The 21,187-nt window shown below is 38.0% G+C and overlaps 1 protein-coding gene across 6 annotated transcripts in view; it reads left to right on the forward strand.

The window, feature by feature from the left end:
* The window catches only part of WDR41 (WD repeat domain 41), a 201,572-nt gene that overhangs the window by 7,435 nt on the left and 172,950 nt on the right, over positions 1-21,187 (forward strand). For 4 of the 6 annotated variants that reach the window (XR_009261465.1, XM_058729066.1, XM_058729067.1 and 1 more), the window contains exon 2: positions 8,849-8,958. Coding sequence is in view for 5 of the 6 variants with exons in the window: in XM_058729066.1 (XP_058585049.1) it covers positions 8,849-8,958 (110 nt within the window). In the remaining variant the exon portion in view is untranslated. Of the gene's footprint in view, positions 1-8,844; positions 8,959-21,187 lie in introns of all 6 variants that reach the window. The other 2 variants (XM_058729069.1, XM_058729068.1) reach the window with 1 other exon arrangement.

Genomic DNA, 21,187 nt, shown 5'->3' on the forward strand with positions numbered 1-21,187 from the left:
TTTTCTTAAAGTCCTCATATGAGTGAAGTCATATGATATTTGTCTTTCTCTGACTAATTTCACTTAGCATAATACCCTCTAGTTCCATCCACGTAGTTGCAAATGAAAGATTTCATTCTTTTTGATTGCCGAGTAATACTCCATTGTGTGTGTGTGTGTGTGTGTGTGTGTGTGCGTGCGTGCATACACACACCACATCTTCTTTATCCATTCATCCATCAATAGACACTTGGACTCTTTCCATACTTTGGCTATTGTTGACAGTGCTGCTATAAACATGGGAGTGCATGTGCCCCTTCGAAACGGCATATCTGTATCCCTTGGATAAATACCTAGTAGTGCAATTGCTGGTGTTGTAGGGTAGTTCTATTTTTAGTTTTTTGAGGAACCTCCATACTGTTTTCCAGAGTGGCTGCACCAGTTTGCGTTCCCACCAACAATGCAAAAGAGATCCTCTTTCTCTGCATCCTGGCCAACATCTGTTGTTGCCTGAGTTATTAATGTTAGCCATTCTGACCGGTGTGAGGTGGTGTATCTCATTGTAGTTTTGATTTGTATTTCCCTGATGATGAGTGATGTTGAGCATTTTTTCATGTGTCGGTTGGCCATCTGGATGTCTTCTTTGGAGAAGTGTCTATTCATGTCTTTTGCCCATTTCTTGACTGCATTGTTTGCTTTTTGGATGTTGAATTTGATAAGTTCTTTATAGATATTGGATACTAACCCTGTATCTGATAGGTCATTTGCAAATATCTTCTCCCATTCTGTGGGTTGCCTTTCAGTTTTACTGATTGTTTCCTTCACTGTGCAGAAGCCTTTTATTTTGATGAGGTCCCAATAGTTCATTTTCGCTTTTGTTTTCCTCACCTCTTGAGACGTGGTGAGTAAGAAGTTGCTGCAGCCAAGATCAAAGAGGTTTTTGCCTGCTTTCTCCTTGATGATTTTGATGGCTTCCTGTCTTACATTTAGGTCTTTCATCCATTTTGAGTTTATTTTTGTGTATGGTATAAGACAGTGGTCCAGGTTCATTCTTCTGCATGTCACTGTCCAGTTTTCCCAGCATCCCTTGCTGAAGAGACTGTCTTTATTCCATTGGATATTCTTTCCTGCTTTGTCAAAGATTAGTTGGCCATACATTTGTGGGTCCATTTCTGGGTTCTCTATTCTGTTCCATGGATCTGAGTGTCTGTTTTTGTGTCAGTACCATACTGTCTTGATGATTACTGCTTTATAATACAGTTTGAAGTCCGGGATTGTGATGCCTCCTGCCTTGGTTTTCTTTTTCAAGATTGCTTTGGCTATTCAGGGTCTTTTCTGGTTCCATACAAATTTTAGGATTATTTGTTCTACCTCTGTGAAGAAGGCTGGTGTTATTTTGATAGGGATTGCATTGAATGTGTAGATTCCTTTGGGTAGTATTGACATTTTAACAATATTTATTCTTCCAGAACAAATATTCCAGAAGCATGGAATATTTTTCCATTTTTTTGTGTGTCATCTTCCATTTCTTTCATAAGCTTTCTATAGTTTTCAGTGTATAGATTTTTTCACTTCTTTGGTTAGATTTATTCCTAGGTTTTTTTATGGTTTTTGGTGCAATTGTAAATGGGATCGATTCCTTAATTTCTCTTTCTGTTCTTCATTGTTGGTATATAGGAATGCAACCGATTTCTGTGCATGATTTTATATCCTGCCACTTTGCTGAATTCATGGATCAATTCTAGCAGTTTTTTGGTGGAATCTTTTGGGTTTTCCATATACAGTATCATGTCATCTGTGAAGAGTGAAAATTTGATCGCCTCCTGGCCAATTTGGATGCCTTTTATTTCTTTGTGTTGTCTGATTGCTGAGGCTAAGACTTCCAATGCTATGTTGAATAAAAGTGCTGAGAGTGGACATCCCTGTCTTGTTCCTGACCTTAGGAGGAAAGCTCTCAGTTTTTTCGCATTGAAGCTGATATTAGCTTTGAGTCTTTTATATATGGCTTTTATGATCTCGAGGTATGAACCTTCTATCCCTACTTTCTTGAGGGTTTTTATCAAGACAGGATACTGTATTTTGTCAAATGCTTTCTCTGCATCTATTGAGAGGATCGGTGGTTCTTGTCTTTTCTTTTATTGATGTGATGAATGACGTTAATTGTTTTGCGGATATTGAACCAGCCCTGCATCCCAGGTATAAGTCCAACTTGGTTGTGAATAATTTTTTTAATGTACTATTGGATCCAGTTGGCTAATATCTTGTTGAGGATTTTTGCATCCATGTTCATCAGGGAAATTGGTCTATAGTTCTCCTTTTTAATGGGGTCTCTGTCTGGTTTTGGAATCAAGGTAATGCTGGCTTCATAGAAAGAGTTTGGAAGTTTTCCTTCCATTTCAATTTTTTGGAACAGCTTCAAGAGAATAGGTTTAACTCTTCCTTAAATGTTTGGTAGAATTCCCCTGGAAAGCCATCTGGCCTGGACTCTTGTTTTTTTGGGAGATTTTTGAGTACTAATTTGATTTCTTTACTGGTTATGGTTCTGTTCACATTTTCTATTTCTTCCCTCCTGTTTCAGTTTTGGTAGTATATATGTTTTTAGGAATTTGTCCATTTCTTCCAGATTGCCCATTTTATTGGCATATAATTGCTCATAATATTCTCTTATTATTGTTTTTATTTCTGCTGTGTTGGTTGCGATCTCTCCTCTTTCATTCTTGATTTTATTTATTTGGGTCCTTTCCTTTTTCTTTTGGATCAGACTGGCTAGGGGTTTATCAATTTTGTTAATTATTTCAAAGAATCAGCTTTTCTGGTTTCATTGATCTGTTCTACTGGGTTTTTTTTGGTTTCAATAGCATTGATTTCTGCTCTAATCTTTATTATTTTCTGTATTCTGCTGGTTTGGGGTTTTATTTGCTGTTCTTTTTCCAGCTCTTTAAGATGTAAGGTTAGGTTGTGTATCTGAGACCTTTCTTCCTTCTTTAGGAAGGCCTGGATTGCTATCTACTTCCTTCTTATGACTGCCTTTTGCTGCGTCCCAGAGGTTTTGGGCTGTGGTGTTATCATTTTAGTTGGCTTCCATTTAGTTTTTAATTTCCTCTTTAACTTCCTCATTAGCCCATTCATTCTTTAGTAGGATGTTCTTGAGTCACCAAGTATTCGTTATCTTTCCAAAATTTTTCTTGTGCTTGATTTCAAGTTTCATAGCATTGTGGTCTGAAAATATGCATGGCATGATCTCGAACTTTTTGTACTTGTTGAGGGCTGATTTGTGTCCCAGTATGTGGTCTATTCTGGAGAATGTTCCATGTGTACTTGAGAAGAATGTATATTCTGCTGCTTTAGGTTGTAATGTTCTGAATATATCTTTTAAGTCCACCTGGTCCAGTGTGTCATTCAAAACCATTGTTTCCTCATTGACTTTCTGTTTAGATGATCTGTCCATTGTTGTAAAAGGGGTGTTGAAGTTCCCTACTATTATGGTATTATTATCAATGAGTTTCTTTATGTTTGTGATTAATTTATATATTTGGGTGCTTTCATATTTGGAGCATAAATGTTTGTAATTGTTAGGTCTTCTTGGTGTATAGACCCCTTAATTATGATAAAATGCCCTTATTCATCTCCTGTTACAGTCTTTATTTTAAAGTCTAGATGGTTTGATATAAGTATGGCTACTCTGGCTTTTTTTTTGTCGACCATTAGCATGATAGATGGTTCTCCATCCCCTTACTTTCAATCTGAAGGTGTCTTTGGGTCTAAAGTGTGTCTCTTGTAAGTAGTGTACAGATGGATCTTGTTTTCTTACCCATTCTGTTACCCTGTGTCTTTTGATTGGAGCATTTAGTCCGTTGACGTTTAGAGTGAGTACTGAAAGATATGAATTTATTGCCATTATGTTTCTTGTAGAGTTGGGAGTTTCTGGTGGTGTTCTCCGGTCCTTCCTGGTCTTTGTTGCTTTTGGTCTCCCCTACCCCTGCTCCGTCTTTTCTCCCCTCAGAGAGTCCCCCTTAAAATTTCTTTCAGGGCTGGTTTAGTGATCACAAACTCCTTTAATTTTTGTTTGTCTGGGAAACTTTTTATTTCTTCTTCTATTTTGAATGACAACCTTGCTGGATAAAGAATTCTTGGCTGCATATTTTTCTGATTCAGCACATTGACTATATCCTGCCACTCCTTTCTGGCCTGCCAAGTTTCTGTGGATAGGTCTGCTGCAAACCTGGTCTGTCTTTCCTTGTAGCTTAAGGACTTTTTTTCCCTTGTTGCTTTCATGATTCTTCCCTTGCCTGAGTATTTTGTGAATTTGACTATGATATGCCTTGTTGATAGTCGGTTTTTGTTGAATCTAATGGGAGTCCTCTGTGCTTCCTGGATTTTGATGTCTGTGTCTTTCTCCAGGTTAGGAAAGTTTTACACTATGATTTGCTCACATAACCCATCTACCTTTTTTTCTCTCTTCATTTTCTGGGACCCCCCCCCCCCCCCCATGATTTTGATGTTCCTTTTTAATGAGTTACTGATATAATTCTTAAATTGTGCTCTTTTGCCTTAGTCTCCCTCTTTTTTTCTGCTTCATTATTCTCCATAAGTTTGTTCTCTATATTGCTGATTCGCTGCTCTGCCTCATCCATCTTTGCCACCGTGGCATCCATTCAAGACTGCAGCTCAGTTATAGCATTTTTTTATTTCATCCTGACTAGCTTTTACTTCTTTTATCTCCACAGAAAGGGATTCTAATGTATTTTTGACCCCAGCTAGTATTCTTATCGTGATTCTAAATTCTGGTTCAGACATCTTGCTTGTATATGTGTTGATTAAGTCCCTGGCTGTCATTTCTTCTTGCTCTTTCTTTTGGGGTGAATTCCTTCATTTTCTCATCTTGAAGGAAGAAAGGGAATTAAAAAGGTAAAAAAAATAAAATTAAAAAATTAAAAACAACACACACACACAAATCAAATAAATGATGCTAGATCCTAGGTGTGTTTTGGTCTGGTTGTTGAAAGGAGCTTGATAGATTAGAGAAAAAAGGGGAAAAAAAAAGGTTTGAGAATTTGAAAAAACGAATACAATGAAATAGAATAAAATGAAATGATGGAAGAAAATAGAATTTGAAAAATTTACAAAAAAGTAAAAAATACAGTAGAAAAACATTAAAGAAAATATTTTTAATAAAAATTGAAAATAAAAATAATTTTTTTCTCTTTCTGTATTTAAGAAAAAGAAAAGAAACAAAAAAGAAAAAAATTAAAATTGAATAGATGGACCAGCGAACAGACTGAAATACGATTGAAATTACACCGTTTTTTTGTAGAGGTCAAACTGTGAAGCACTTTATAGTCCATAAACTAAGCAGGCAGAGAGACTTGTGGTGTTCCTGAAGAGCGAAGTTGGCCCAGTTGGGCAGAACTTAGTGTAATGGCTCCATTCTCCAGTAGATGCTGCTGCTTAGCTTTCTGGGGTGGATTGTTGTGGCGCTTCTAAGTGTGTATGCGCATGCGTGGGAGCAGTGAAAATGGTGTCACCCAGCTACCAGTCTCTAGTTTGGGAACTCTGTTCTCCCCAGTCAGCAACTGCACACCCGTCCTTTGTCTCCAGCTTGCATCCATTCCCCGCTTTTACACTGTCTGTGACCAAGCTGTCAGGTTGCCAGGTGGTATCTCCCTCCTGAGTTTTATCTCAGATGCGACTGCTCACTCTGAGGGACTGCGGCTTTGACCCAATCAGACCCTCTGAGGGTCTCACCAAACAATGGCTGGGTGCCGGCCATGTCCAGGAACATTCGTGGGACTGTGCTGCTGCCGATGCCCAGAGACTGTGGCTGGGTGTCAGCCTGCCCCAGAAAAATGTTGCACAATTGTGTAGCAGCAGTATTTCAGGGATTATGGAAAATCACAACATGCATCTGGCACCAGGCTTCACACTTAACAACCTTGTTCCAGCACCACCAAATGTGGTTGTTCTCTGGAGTCTGCTGGGACTGGGTGGCTGCACAGCTTTTACCAGTCTCCTTCCTGCAGAGGAGCCACCTCTCCCTGTGTGGCCCGAGGATCTCCAGACCTCACTCTGCTCCTGGGGATTTGCCCTTCCCACCAGAGCACCACCAGCTACTGAGCTGTGGAGTTTCAGACTCTGTGCTCCCCGTGTTTATAGAGTCTTAATGGAATTTAAACCCTCTCCTTTCTCCCTTTTTAGTTCAGTCCCTGCAGCTGTTTCCACTTTTCCATTTTCTCTCCACATGGATTTTTTTTTGGGGGGGTGCTTTTCCCATACTCTCCCCCCATCCATCCTCTCTCTGCAAGCAAAAACAGCTCCTTGCCCTTGTGGCCTCTCTCTTCCAGTTCACCTCTTTGTGCTGCCATACCTGCTGAGTTGTGGTTCACGTTGTGCAGATTGTTGTGTTAATCCTCAGCTCAGTTTTCTAGGTGTGTAGGATGGTTTAGTGTTGATCTGGCTAGATGTCATGGACGTGAGATGCAAACAAAACTTCCATGCTCTTCCGCCATCTTGGCTCCTCCCCCCCAAGGCTTATATGATTATTAAGATGAAAAATAAATCACTCCTGATAACAAGCAAAATAGTATTTTCATTCTCACAAAAAGAGACCATTCTCATCCTATGGTGAGCACAGTGCTCACTTGGAGTAAACTAGTCACCCGCGGGAGGCTAATTACCTTTTCCAAAGAACTGGACTACCATGTAGTGTGTTCTCAAAGGTAATTTAGTAAATGATGCCCTGGTATCTTGAAAGAGTTAATATGCCACTCTTAGAGACTCCAGTGACTGGATTGTTTCTCACAATAGAGGGAGGAGTACATGCTTGTCAGAAAATCTGCTGTCTTAGATTTCCCTGTTGGAAGACTTAAGAGCTTCATTTTCATTTGAAGCCTAGTGGCTTCTCTGAGAACTGATTGTATGCCATCTGACATCTCAGATTTGAAGAGTTATGATGAGAATTCTCTCTTTAGGCATACAAATTCCAAAGTAGGACCTTGAGGTTCTTGTAGGGGTTGCTTTGGATAGCCTGAGTTAGGAGATCACTGCTTCTCAAGAAGGTATGTTTTTTTCCCTTTTAGTTTTAGAAGAACAATCCTTGCCCCTATTCTGCTGTAGTTGAGGACCATGAAGATATGCAGCAGAGTTTGGAAATCATAGTTGTAATCCTTGATCAGCTGTTAGCCTAACTATGATCTCAGTCCAGTCACTTAGCAGCTATGAACTTGTATTTCCTCATGGGTTACCTGAAGTTCTTTCCCAATGCTGACCAAACCTAATAATGCTATAACTGTATAGTTGACCAGTGTGGGGAAGTCAGTTTAAAAATACCTGTTAATCAGAGGCCTAGGCTGGTATTTGTCTAATCTTTCTTTTGAAGATAATTTTCTTTTATCTGGGAGGAGATGATCTGATTCTGAGTTAAGTTAGCATTGTGTTAAGGGGGTGAAAAGGTAAGCAGATAACATCAGTGTTCTACTGGAGAGTTCCTGCCACCAACAACTTCCCTTGCCTCCTTGTAATAGGATGCAGGCAAGGGGTTGGGACTGCATTAGAATTATTTTACAGAGTAGGAAAGGAAGTTTGGAATATGCAGGAATTTAACTTTCCATTGAAAACATGGCTTTGCAAAAAAATCCTCATCCCTGTGCTACAGTCATTAGTGCCATGGGGTTTTTATATTATCCAGTAAAGTATGTTTAGTCCATGAATTTAACTGAAAAGGAAATATTAGAAAGAAAATAGACAACACAGACATATTCTCCTATAGGAAACACTCAGTAACTTTTGGTTGGATTGACTGGACTCAAGGTACTAGTTTTTGTGTAAAGTTAGCAAGGCAACTGGACAACTACTTAGAAGCTAGTATGTGGCAGTGTCACCATATTTATTCAGTTGCCAAGGCAATGCCAGGTGTTTATGACCACATGAGAGAATGAAAAGAATGGGTAGTCTAGTGGCTGTTCAGGTGAGTGCATGGACATAGGCCAGGAAGTATCTCTGCTCATGCCTCTTTTTATGTATGGATGAAGGCAGATAGTTCAAGTCCAAGGGAAACTAGTGAAGCATGTGAAGTATTTTAGGAGCCTTCAGCTTTCCTCTCTCCGCTGACATTTTTAGAGTCGGGAGCTTCACCTTCACATCCTTTCCCCATTCACAATAGGAAATTAGTTGGTACTATTTACACTTTGAAAAGATTTAAAGCAATATGCTAATTCATCCATTTTAAACCCTCTGATTTTAGTGTAGAAAGAATGTCTTTATCTTAATCAATTAACAATTAAGCATTAGGAGGCAGGTAAGAATGGTGTTGGAGATAGAATGATTTGCACAGGGGCATTCTTCAGTTTAAAGAAATGATACCACACCTGAAACTGGCCCCCCAGATAAAATCCACTTTAGTTATTTATGGATGCTCCAGAATTTGGAGAAAAAGGAGTAAAGAAAAATACTCTTCGTGTGGAAGGTGGAGCATAGGTGGGTTTTATTATTCTTTAAATGGTATATATATTCTTTTGTTCATTGGACATATTTCACAATAAGAGAAAAACAATAAAACTATCAGTTGTAGTTTCCTCCCCTCCACAGTTCCTGTCTTCAAACATCAGCTTTTCTAGAGTAACCAAGATTTTACAGATTCCTTAGAGATTGATCCATTGCTTTAAAGCCATTGCTTTACCATACAAACCTCCAGCCATTGCTCCCATACAAACCTCATCTCCAGCCATTGCTCCCATACAAACCTCATCTCTTTCTTCCCTGTTTTTTATTCCTCTGCTGTGAAATCCCCAGAGTCCATTTTTACTATGTAATATCCTGATTTGAAGCTTCCTTCTGCCTTCCCTATGGTAATCCTGTTGTTTCCTCTAGACAGGCAGTCCTCATCCTCCTGGCCCCAAATTTCTGCTGCTTCAGGGACATCTGGAACTGGGGTCAGGGCTTGGGAGAAGTAACAGCTGGACATGCTGCCCATGCATCTCTCAGGTAAATGGGGTGAGGGAGAGAGGGAAAATGGAGGCTTCATTGGGTATAATATAGGAAAGTCTGACCTGGAACATAGGGATAGGTTGAGACAACGAAATCTAAATTTTGGGAGAATCACCCATGGGAGTTTATCTCTTAACGTGTGTGTGTATTGATGATTAGTTCAACTATTTCCTGGCCTGAATGCATGGCACTTGACACTTATTAGATGGTAAGAAATATTTGTTGAATAAATGATACTGAGGTGGTAATAAGGTAAAAATACAATATTTTACTTTAGGTATTGGAAAAGTGAAAGAGAAGTCAAGTAATTTGCAGTGTAAAAGTGAAAAAAAATTCTATTGATGTGAACTTCTTATCTGATCATCATGAACAACGAAGCAAATACATGTCACATCAAATACTTTCAAATGATATTTGAGTTTTCTTTGGTAACAGTAGTAAATTCCATGAGATACTAGGTAGGTTGTATCAAGGTAGGAAGGAAAGTCACTGGTTATCTAATATTATTGCTGGTCAAATTATTCACACAACTTACAGACCTTGTGGTCATATAGCATCAGCTTAGACATCTTCAAGATATAGGAAACTCACCACCTGATGAGGAATCTCATTTCTTCAAATACATTCTTTTTTTTAATTTTAAAGTTTATTTATTTTTTTTGAGATAGAGTGCAAGTAGGAGGAGGGGCAGAGAGAGAGGGAGAGAGAGAATCCCAAGCAGGCTCCTCAGTGCAGAGCCCAGTGTGGGGCTTGAATCCATGAACTGTGAGATCATGCCTTGAGTTGAAACCAAGAGTCAGAAGCTTAACCAGCTGAGCCACTCAGGCACCCCTCTTCTAATACATTCTTATATTACACTGAAGCCATCGCTCCTCTGTCTTAGCCTTGATGTCCTACAAAACAAGTCTACCTCCTTTATTATTACTTGACATATCTTCCCATGTATAAAGACAGCTTTCTTATTTTTCTTCCTTTCCTAAAATCTATGAAAAGATAAGAGGCTATGATCAGAGATGCTAGAGTTTCCCAAGTTATCAAAAAAACATGTTTAATCATCTTTATTAAATAGAAGACAGATTTTAAGTTGCATGGGGCGGGGTGTGGGTGGGGTGTCTTTATTTTTCCTAACCCACACAGATAAAACAGATTATTTTTTTAAATCAATATGTCTCAGTCTCTAGGGATGGGGTTTAAGAATCTCATTTTGAAGTTTGAGAACCACTGTTCCAGTCACTGAAGCTGTCCAGGTGAATTAAGTGTAATTGATGCTAATCTCAGGAATGGGTCTCACCTAGAAAGCAGTGTTGAGCGTTTGTTTGTTTGTTTGTTTTTGTTTTAGTTTAATTTAATTTTTTCTTTTTAGAATTTTATTTAAATTCTAGTTAGTTAACATACAGTACAATATTGGTTTTAGGAGTAGAATTCAGTGATTCATCACTTGCATACAGCACCCAGTGCTTATCATAACAAGTGTCTTCCTTAGTACCTATCACTCAACTAGCCCATCCCCCACCCACCTCCCTCCATCAACCCTCAGTTTGTTGTCTGTCTTTAAGGGTAATGTTGAGCCTTTCTGACCTCTCAGCTAACAGCCTTGGAATGGCCTCAAGTCTTTTACTGACTAAATGTTAACATTGACACCTATTAACTCTCATTTACAAACTTTCTTTCCCTCTTTCTCTTAGTCATAGATTTCTCAATTTTATTTGTTTATTAATGTTTATTTATTTTTGAAAGGGAGAGAGAGAGGGTGCATGAGCAAGTGGGGGAGGGGCAGAGAGAGAGGGAGACAGAGAATCCAGGTTCTGTGCTGAGAGCAGAGAACCCGAGGCAGGTCTCGAACCCATGAACCATGAGATCATGACATGGGCTGAAGTTGGATGCTTAACTGACTGAGCCACCCAGGCATTCCAGATTTCTCAGTTTTAGTTAGACCTTCCCCCGACAGTGCACAGGTTGAGTTCTTTTCAGTCTCCTTATCCTTAGCCCTCTAGGTTGCTGCCAATGTAGGATAGTTACCTATTCCCCAAATTCAAGTTTTCTGAGATTATTTCTATGCTTAGACCGTTATATTTCATTGCTCTTCAACCTTAATTTATTTTCTAAAGCTTTATGTATATGAATGAAATCCACTTATAATTCCTTCCTCCATCTGATTATTTTTCTTTGGTTTATGATACCTTCTAATCCTCATGCATGTGCCTATTTAATTTTTTGTGACCAAAAAAATAGATGGTATTTTGTATTCTTTCTCTGTGTATTTTCCATATTGGGGTATGTTTTCATATATGTAGTTTTAATGTCTATAGGATTATCTTAGAGCCTTTTGCGATAGTAGTGTTACCTGTTTGTTGTAAATACTATTAAATATAAATACATATTTATTCATTCAAAATATATTTGAATCTGATTCCATAACCCCATCACTCAGTTAAATACTAAGATTTGATGTATGAGTGTGTGTGTTTGTAGATGAGAGCAAGAGAGAGACATAGAGACACAGAGAATGAAACCTGTGTGAAAACACAAGAAAGTTACTTATAGCTACGTCCTGCAATATGGTAACCACTAGCCACATGTGCCTGTTTAAGTTAAATAAAATTAAAAGTTCAGTTCCTCAGTCACAATAGCCACATTTTAAGTGCTCAAAACCCACATGTGATTAGTGGCTACTGTGTTGAGTGTCATTACAGAAAGTTTTATTAGACAGTGCTAACTTACAGCATTCTAGGCTAGGGTGGTAGAGAATCAGATTGCTCTGCTCCTTGCTGAATTCCATGGGACTTCTGTGCTACAGTACAGAGTGAATTGAACAATGTAAGCTGACAGTGAGTACTCCCCAAAGGCCTTTGAAGAAGTGCATGTACGTAAGAACTTACCTAGCCATGGGATTTCAGTCTAGATTTCAAAGTAAACTTTTTAAAAATGAGGTTAAGGGGAACTGAGCAAGGTGATTTTAATTACCAAAGGTACAGAATGGGTGAGATGTATAGTTCAGGTCTACTATTTCTGTACTTGCTATATATCCCTAGTTGAATCCATATTTCAGTGATTTTCTCTGTCAATGGTAACCAAAGAATGCTTTTTATATAAGATTTTTAATTTGATCTGTATGTGCATTTGGGGCTGTTCCTTGACTATTTAGAGTGGGTATATGACAGCTGGGTGAGGAGTAAAAGAGAAGAGCATTGTGATTTGAAATAGATGCATGTCTGTGCACACACACACATATACACAGTTATGTCATAGCTGTTTCCGGAAAACAACTGTCTTACCACTTAGAGCTTGTCTGGTTCCTGATTTGAAATTAGGCATACTTTCTCCGCAGGACATCCTCAGTTCCCAGCAGATCTCAAAAATGGTTATATATCAAAACCCTGTGGACCTGGTCAAATGTGCTGTTACATTAATTATAATGCAGAATGTGGTTGTGGATTCTGTATGCAGATATGCATAGAAAGCCTGCAGATGTGCACAAAGGAAAAGCTGTTGAAAAGGCTTGAATACATTGCACTGGTGCCAGGCATATTTATCACAGGCTAGTTACTGAGAATGCTGTTGGATTTATTTAATGACTTAGTGTCAAGTATATCATGAAAGAGATTCAGCTCAGCTAGTAGGGGAAAAATATGTGTGTATTTAGTTCCTCTTGCCGCTTCACCTCGTCCAAAGCCCCCAGACAGAGTGGGCTTATAAAATTTTTTGAAGTTTAAGATGGTGACTTAAATGTAATCATTGAGTGTTTCTTTGGGGACTTAAAATAATTCTAAAATTGAAACTTACTTAAAAATGATCACCTTGTATCTTTGTTGCCGGTAATATTGGAAATTCACAAACTTCATCATAGATTCGGTTTGTAGGATTGATTATGAGAGGTATTATTGTAGCCATTAATTTTTTTTAATGATAAAAAATTGCAAACATATGCAAATATAGAAAAAATAGTACAATGAACTCATGTATAAAGCAGCCATATCTAATAATTTTAAGATTTCTGTTTCATTTTCTTTATTCATTATTTTTTTCATCTTTTTTCTCTGAGTCTGTTAAAGTGAATCTCAGACATTGTACCTATTTCTATATGTATCTTTAAAAATATGAATAAATATTCTATTCATACCCTCCAACAATTAATTTTTTTGGTATAGTCTAATCCATAATCAAATTTCTTTGACTGTTTCAAAATATCTTTTTAGAGTTACTTAGAATCTTGTTCAAAAAAGTTTTGCCATTAGATTTGTCTCTTTTGGCTTTTAAAGAACAATTCAGTAATATTTAGTGAACTTTAAAGAGTTGGTCATAGTCCAGTTTTTTTTCATTATAGTCGGTTTTTTGTGGTGTGTTTTAAAATTTTTTTTAATGTTTATTTATTTTTGAGAGAGAGGGGCTGAGCATGAGTAGGGGAGGGGCAGAGAGGTAGGTAGACATAGAATCTGAACCAGGCTCTAGGCTCTGAGCTGTCAGCCCAGACCCTGATGCAGGGCTCAAACTCACAAACTGAGACCATGACCTAAGCCGAAGCTGGACACTTAGTCAACTGAGTGACCCAGGTGCTCCTGTTTTTTTTTTTTTAATGTTTATTTTTGAGAGAGAGGGCATGAATGGGGGAGGGACAGAGAGGGGGACAGAGGATCTGAAGTGAGCTTTGCGCAGACAGCATGAGCCTCATGTGGGGCTCAAACTCATGAACTGTGAGATCGTGACCTGAGCTGAAGTTGGGTGCTCAACTGATTGAGCCACCCAGGTGCCCCATCATAATCCAGTTTTATTTATTTATTTATTTATTTATTTATTTATTTATTTATTTATTTATTTATCTATCTATCTATCTATCATAATCCAGTTCAAGCTTTTCAACACTCCCCCCAAATTTCTTCAAACACATTTACAGTCAATCCTTGCTTCTGCCTCCAGCCCCTAGAAACCACTGATCTACTTTTTTGTATAAATTTTCCTTTTCTGAATATTTCATATCTTAAGTCTTAAAATCTGTAGTAGTGTCCTCCTCCCTTCTTTTCTCCCCCTGCCATTCACTTAACTGGTCTGTAGAAACCCCTGCATTCTAGATTTGTTTGCTTGCTTCTTTCTAGAGTCATGTTATTTGTTCCTTTACTCCTCTTATCCTTCCATATTTCTTGTAAATAGAATTTAGCTCCAGAGCAGCATTATCCAGTAAAACTTGTGCAGTGATGGAAATGTGTATCTGCACTGTTGTTCTGTACCTGTGCTGTCTAATGGCTACATGTGGATTTTGAGTACTTGTGATCGAGAAACTGAATTTTTAATTTTACTTTTTAAATTTAAATAGCTACATGTGGCTACTGGCTATCATATTAGTGCACTGTAGAGGCTTTTAATCAGATTTAGGTCCAACATTTTTGGGCATGAATATTTCATAGGTTGTGCTGTATGCTTCATATTTGATCATATCAGGAAGCACACAGTGTTTGCTTGTCTTCATTTCAGTGATGCATTGATCAACCAGGGGGTTCAAGTTGTTACAGCCCGATCTCCATTGTACAGTTTCCTATCACCACTTTAGCTAATGGTTTCATACATTTATGAATATTGTGTGAAGCATTTGCTTTACTAGGGCTTGCAAAATTATGATTTTCTCATTCTGTCATTCCTTCCATGTTGATTAGGTAGAATTCTTTAGTAAATAACTTTATTTCATCACCTAGAGCTATTTGATTATCCTAAAATACATTTTGTATGTGAAAGGCAAGAAAAATGTTTAATTTTTCCATTTTAACTGCAAATCTTCAGAATAAGTAATGTGTGCCCTAGTTATTTCCAGTAGTGTTTAATGAAGAGCTTTTTAAAGAAGTTTATTTGTTTGAGAGTGAGAGAGTATGTACATGAGTGTGTGCACAAGCGAGAGCAGAGAAAGAGGGACAGAGAATCCCAAGCAGGCTCCATGCTGTCAGCGCAGAGCCTGATGTGGGGTTTAGTCTCAGGAACCAAACTGCAATATCATGACCTGCGCCAAAATCAAGAGTCAGATGCTTAATTGGCTGAGCCACCTAGGCGCCAGGAAGAGATTTTTTTTTTTAAGGTGTCATTTTACACTTGAGGTTTATATATTTGGTGTATTTTACTCAGTTGTATTTAGATATTTTTTGGTGCTCTAAATATTCTATCTTTGGCCACTTGGAGCTCTTTGTGTTGGCTCATATGTTCTTTTATGTTTTAAATTTTTAAAAATGTTTTTATTTATTTTTGAGAGAGAGAGAGAGAGAGAGAGCGCGAGCGCACAAGCAGGGGAGGGGCAGAGAGAGAGGGAGACACAGAATTCGAAGCAGGTTCCAGGCTCTGAGCTGTCAGCCCAGAACCCAATACCGGGCTTGAACCTACAAACTGCAAGATCATGACCTGAGCCGAAGTTGGATGCTTAACTGACTAAGGCACCCAGGCATCCTGCTCATGTGTCTTTTGATTAAAACCATGAAGAATACTAATCATTAGGGAAATGCAAATCAAAATCACCTCAGACCCATCAGGATGGCTACGATCAAAAACCAAAACAAAACAGAAAATAGCAAGTGTTGGCAAGGATGTGGAAAACTTGGAACCCTTGTGTGGTATTGGTGGGAAAGTAAATTGTTGCAATTGCTATGGAAGATGGAGAGTGTTTCCTCAAAAAATTAAAAATTAAAAATTACCATATGATCCAGCAGTTCCTCTTCTGAATATATACCCAATGGAATTGAAAGCAGGGACTTGAAGAGGTATTTGTATACCCATGTTTATAGTAGCATTAATTGCAGTAGCCAAAAGATGGATGAATGAATAAACAAAATGCTATATATACATACAACAAAATATGATTTGACTTTAAAAAAGAAGGAAATTCTGATACATGCTACAACTTGGGAGAACATTGAGGACATCATGCTAAGTGAAATAAGCCAGTTGCACAAGGACAAATAATGTGATTTCACTCATATGAGATGCCTAAAGTAGTCAATTTCCTAGAGACAGAAAGTAGGCGCATAGTTGCTAGGGCTTTGGGGAGAATGGGAGTTATTGTTTAATGGGTATTGAGTTTTAGTTTTACAAGATAAAAAGAGTTCTGTGTGTGGATGGTAGTGATGATTGTACAACAATGTGAATATATGTTATACCACTGATTTATACAGTTAAAAATGGTTAAGATGGTAAATTTGTTATGTACATTTTACCACAATTTGCTTAAAAAGCAGTTTCTTGAAGTCTTCTATGGGCAAAAGCCTAATTGGGTATGCATTTAAGTGAAAATGGAAGGAGTGGAATTGGAGAATCTAGATATAGGCATTTTTTTGAAAAGTTAAAATATATACAAAATCAGCAAAAAATGTATTTACTTGTTTATTTTTTACACCCAGTGTGGGGCTTGAACTCATGACCCCAAGAGCAAGAGTTGCATACTTCACGACTGAGCCACCCAGGTGCCCTTTTTCTTTGTTTTTTGTTTTTTTTGTGTTTGTGTTTTTTTTTCTTTAGTAAGAACAAAAGTATTTAAAAACCCATTTATATGCTACTTAAAAACCAAGCATTGTTATTTTTGTGTATTTTCCTCACATGTGTGTATATTATTATTTTTTAAATCAATGTTATGTTTTATTTATTTATTTTGAGAGAGCACAAGTGTGCACATGTGTGAGTGGGGGAGGGGCAGAGAGAGAGGGAGTCACTGTGCTGTCACTGCAGAGCCCGACATGGGACTTGATCTCAGGAATCAGGAGATCATGACCTGAGCCAAGATTAAGAGTTGGACACTTAACCTGCTGAATCAGCCAGGTGTTCTATGTGTGTATTATTAAAGAAATTTATATACTTTAAAAAAATCCACTGGGAAAATCTGCCCCCCCCCCCACCTCAGTATCCTGTAATACTTTAAACACATTTAAACCAAACTTATCTTGGAATGTCAGATCTAGAAGAGTCATATAGAACATCTGGTTTAATCTCATTTTTAAGAAAAGGACATGGAGCCAGGAGGTTGTGTTTGTTCAGTGTTAAGTGGCTAAATGGTGATAGAGCTTGCAGACCACCTGTCCTATGTGAAGTCCTTATCACTGCACCATAGATGTTTCTAATATCCCTCTTGAAAACTGGTTCTACCTCTTGGTTTCCATATATTTGTCAGTGTCATAGTCATTGCTACAGTTACCAGGGACTATATGGGGGTAATAATCATTAATTCCTATTCTCCTCTTTTCTTCTGTTTCCTACCTAATAAATAAAGTCCTGTGGAAATTTTCTTTGAAGTATTTATCACACTCCTGTTTTCTCATTTTTAGTGATGCTGGAATCAGTGGGGTCAAGTGGTGACAGCCTCACTTTCATTATTTAGTTCACTATTAACTTTTTATAAAACAGTTTCATCCATTGATGAATATTGCTCTACTCCTAATTCAGAGCCTTATTTTTTCTTGCTTGCCTTTTTGTGCTTTTTTGTTTTCTCTCCATGTCTACTACTGCTTGGTTTTTCTTCTTATATAACTTTCTGATCCTCCTTCTGTCTTACTCAAAACCTTTTTTTTTTTTAAGAAAAAACCTTTTATTGTTTTAATTTTATTTTTTATCTTTTAAAATTTACATCCAAATTAGCATATAGTGCAACAGTGATTTCAGGAGTAGATTCCTTAGTGCCCCTTACCCATTTAGCCCATCCTCCCTCCCACAACCCCTCAGTAACCCTCAGTTTGTTCTCCATATTTATGAGTCTCTTCTGTTTTGTCCCCCTCCCTTTTTTTATATTATTTTTTTCCCTTCCCTTATGTTCATCTGTTTTGTCTCTTAAAGTCCTCATATGAGTGAAGTCATATGATGTTTGTCTTTCTCTGACTAATTTCACTTAGCGTAATACCCTCCAGTTCCATCCATGTAGTTGCAAATGGCAAGATTTCATTCTTTTTGATTGCCAAGTAATATTCCATTGTATATATATAGCACATCTTCTTAAGCCATTCATCCATCGATGGACATTAGGGCTCTTTCCATACTTTGGCTATTGTTGATAGTGCTGTTATAATCATGGGGGTGCAGGTGTCCCTTCAAAATAGCACACCTATATCCCGTGGATAAATGCCTAGTAGTGCAATTGCTGGGTCGTAGGGGAGTTCTAGTTTTAGTTTTTTTGAGGAACCTCCATACTGTTTTCCAGAGTGGCTGCACCAGCTTGCATTTCCATCAAAACCGTTTTCATAGCCCAGCAGAAGTCTGTGGCCTATGAACTCATTTTATGCAACCAGAAAAGTATTTTTTCTTTAATTTGAATGGTTTTAGACATGACATAGTTTCACCTCATCCTGCATGACTTTCTATTGCTTTCTTTTTATAATTAAAAAATTTTTTTTGGAGAGAGAGAGAGAGAATGAGAGAGCAAGAGAGCAGGGGAGGAGTAGAGAGAGAGAGAGAATCTAAAGCAGGCTCCATGCCCGGCACAGGCCTGATGCGGTGCTCAATGTCGTGACCATGAGATCATGACCTGAGCCAAAATCAAGAGTCAGATGTCAATGGACTGAGTCACCCAGGTGCCCCTCTGTTGGTTTTCTCTAGCTCACTTCTCAAGTACTACTCATTTGTACTTGCTACTTGTTCCTGTAGCCATTTTTAGTTTGCCAATCTTCCTGATATTTAGCATGGTCTTCAGCGCCCTGAATAATGGCTGCCCTCTGTATTTCCAACATTATTTCTTACTACTCCTCTACAGGAAACTTTAATCCATTTTCTTATGCTTTTGCTCCCTTTCTCCTCTCTTACCCTTATCCAAATGCTTTGAAAATGAACTCATCTCACACTGTGACCAGTTTCTAGCCTTGTGTGTGGAATTAATGGATGAGTGAGTTTTTCTGGCACTAGTTGGGCTCTTGAAATCTTTGTCTTCAGGGAGCTCAGACTGTGGGAGACTGTGGGAGACACTGGTATGTAACAAGCTAATTTTAATAGTAATTTTAAAAAGTCACTTGTGAAGAGTGATGAATTTTGCTTAGGAGGGCAAGAGTGGTAAATTTCGCCTGGGAAAGCCACATTTAACTTTCCCTGGCTTCTCCAAATCATTGACTTCTTTCTTTGTTCTCTGACCATACCATTCATTAACACGTATTTTTTAGTTTTCTACATCTATAAAACTAGATTACGATCTCCTTGAGAAAAGTGATCATATTTGAATTTTTTACTTCTGTATCCTCCCCTGCCCATAATAGGTACTCAGATTTTTGTTCAGAGTATATATCAGTGAAAGTTTTAATGACAAGAAACAGAGAACTATCTTGCTGTTTTAAGCAAAAAGGATGCATTGTGAAGATAATGGAGAATCACATGGGGCACCTCGGTGGCTCTGTCAGTTGAGCATCCGACTTGGGCTCAGATCGTGATCTCACGGTTCGTGGGTGTGAGCCCTGTGTCCGGCTCCGTGCTGGCAGCTCAGAGGCTCAAACCTGCTTTGGACTCTGTGTCTCCAGCTCTCTCTGCCCCTCCCCTGCTCACTCTCTCTATCTCTCTCAAAAATAAACAAACATAAAAAAAAAAATAAAAAAAAATAAAAAGATAATGGAGAATCACAGAAATGACAGGAAGCGAGAGGAGCAGGCTTGGAAAGTGAGCAGGAACCAAAAGGGCCCCAGAGTGTAGGCAGCTATAAAAGTCTGGCCAGCTAGTTGCTTTCATCTCTGGATACTTCCATCTTTACTGCATTCCTCCCTAAATCAATCTTAATTCAAACTTTGACATTGGATTATTCTTCTTCTAAACTTTAGAGTTCTAAGCAGCTCTACCTTTCAGAGAGTAGAGAAAGGAGGGAATTGTCCCCTTTGGCCCCTCAGAACAAAGCGTGTCACAAGACTATACAAAATAGGTTCTCCCAAGTAGGAAAAGGATTTGATGCTGGAAAACTCCCACCCAACATGTTCCTAGTCCCAGAGAGGTGGTGAAAAGCCAACTGCAATTATCCATTGCTAATAAATGAAGAATGCATGTAATCTTTGCCTTGGGAAATTTGGAAAGAGAGTATGGTAGAGAAGTGAGTTATGGTGAGGATTTTTGGGCATGTGGGGTAGGAAGAAAGATGAGTGGTGAGGACTTTGAGGATAGACAATGGTAAGAAACAGTTAAGAGTATGTGCTAACACAGGGGAAGGAGAAAGTTTGGTAGGATGAGGTTTCCAAGGATAGTCTCCATCATTTTACTTAGGGCTGGTTCTAGTCAGTAGCTGTCTTTGGTGGGTCATCCACGAAGTGAAAGTTGGCTCATCCAGTTGGTGAGGCTAGATTTGAAATGTTTTTCAACACATAATATATCCAAATGCTTAAAAATTAAAACCTAAGAGGATCTAGTAAAAAGCCTTCCTCCCACCCAACCCTGCCCCCATATATCAAAATTCTCCTTCTTAACAGGTGGTCATTAGTTTCCCATATATGCTAGAGATTTTTAAAGTGCATTATAAACAAATGTAGATTATATATTTTCCTCCCTTTTATAAACAAATGGTAACATTTTGTTACATCGTTCTATACATTTGTGGTTTTTTTGGTGTTAAGTTGTGTAAGTTGTTTATGTATTTTGGATGCTAACCCTTTATCTGATATGTCATTTGCAGATATCTTCTCCCATTCATTAGGTTGTCTTCTGGTTTGGTTGATTTTTTTCCTTCACTGTTTAGACGCATTTTATTTTGATGTAATCTCAGTAGTTTATTTTTGCTTTTATTTCCATTGCTTCAGGAGATATATCCAGAAAAATGTTGCTATAACCTTATATTAGTGTTGTTGTTTCTTTTTAATTACCAAGTGCCAAAGTCCTTTTTTAGTCCTTCACCTCTCCTCACATTATGGAACCCTGTGTTTTGGAAAATTTTCACTATCATATAGAATTTATTAAATAAATAATTTTCTCATTTGGAAAATCAGTCAAGGATATCTATCTATCTGTCTAGCTAGTGATATATCTGACAGTAAGAGAGCTTCTGATTAGCAAGAGATAACCACTGTTAACTGCATAGAGTAGACATAATTCCTACTAAGAGCCAATAAATTTATGTTTTAGTTAACCTCATTAAGGGAACAGCTTTTACTCTTTTTAGAAATAGTAGTAATAGCTTGAGGTTGCTCATTACTGCATTTACACATCCCTAAATGTCTAGAGACTCTAGGTTTGAAATTACTATGCAGTTTCTTTTTCAGGAACACCTGATCTAAATATTAACCAAATGTTTTGAGAACCTGAACTTCTGGCTTGCTTA

The sequence above is a fragment of the Neofelis nebulosa genome, chromosome 1, assembly GCF_028018385.1.
Source record: "Neofelis nebulosa isolate mNeoNeb1 chromosome 1, mNeoNeb1.pri, whole genome shotgun sequence".
NCBI lineage: Eukaryota > Metazoa > Chordata > Mammalia > Carnivora > Felidae > Neofelis > Neofelis nebulosa.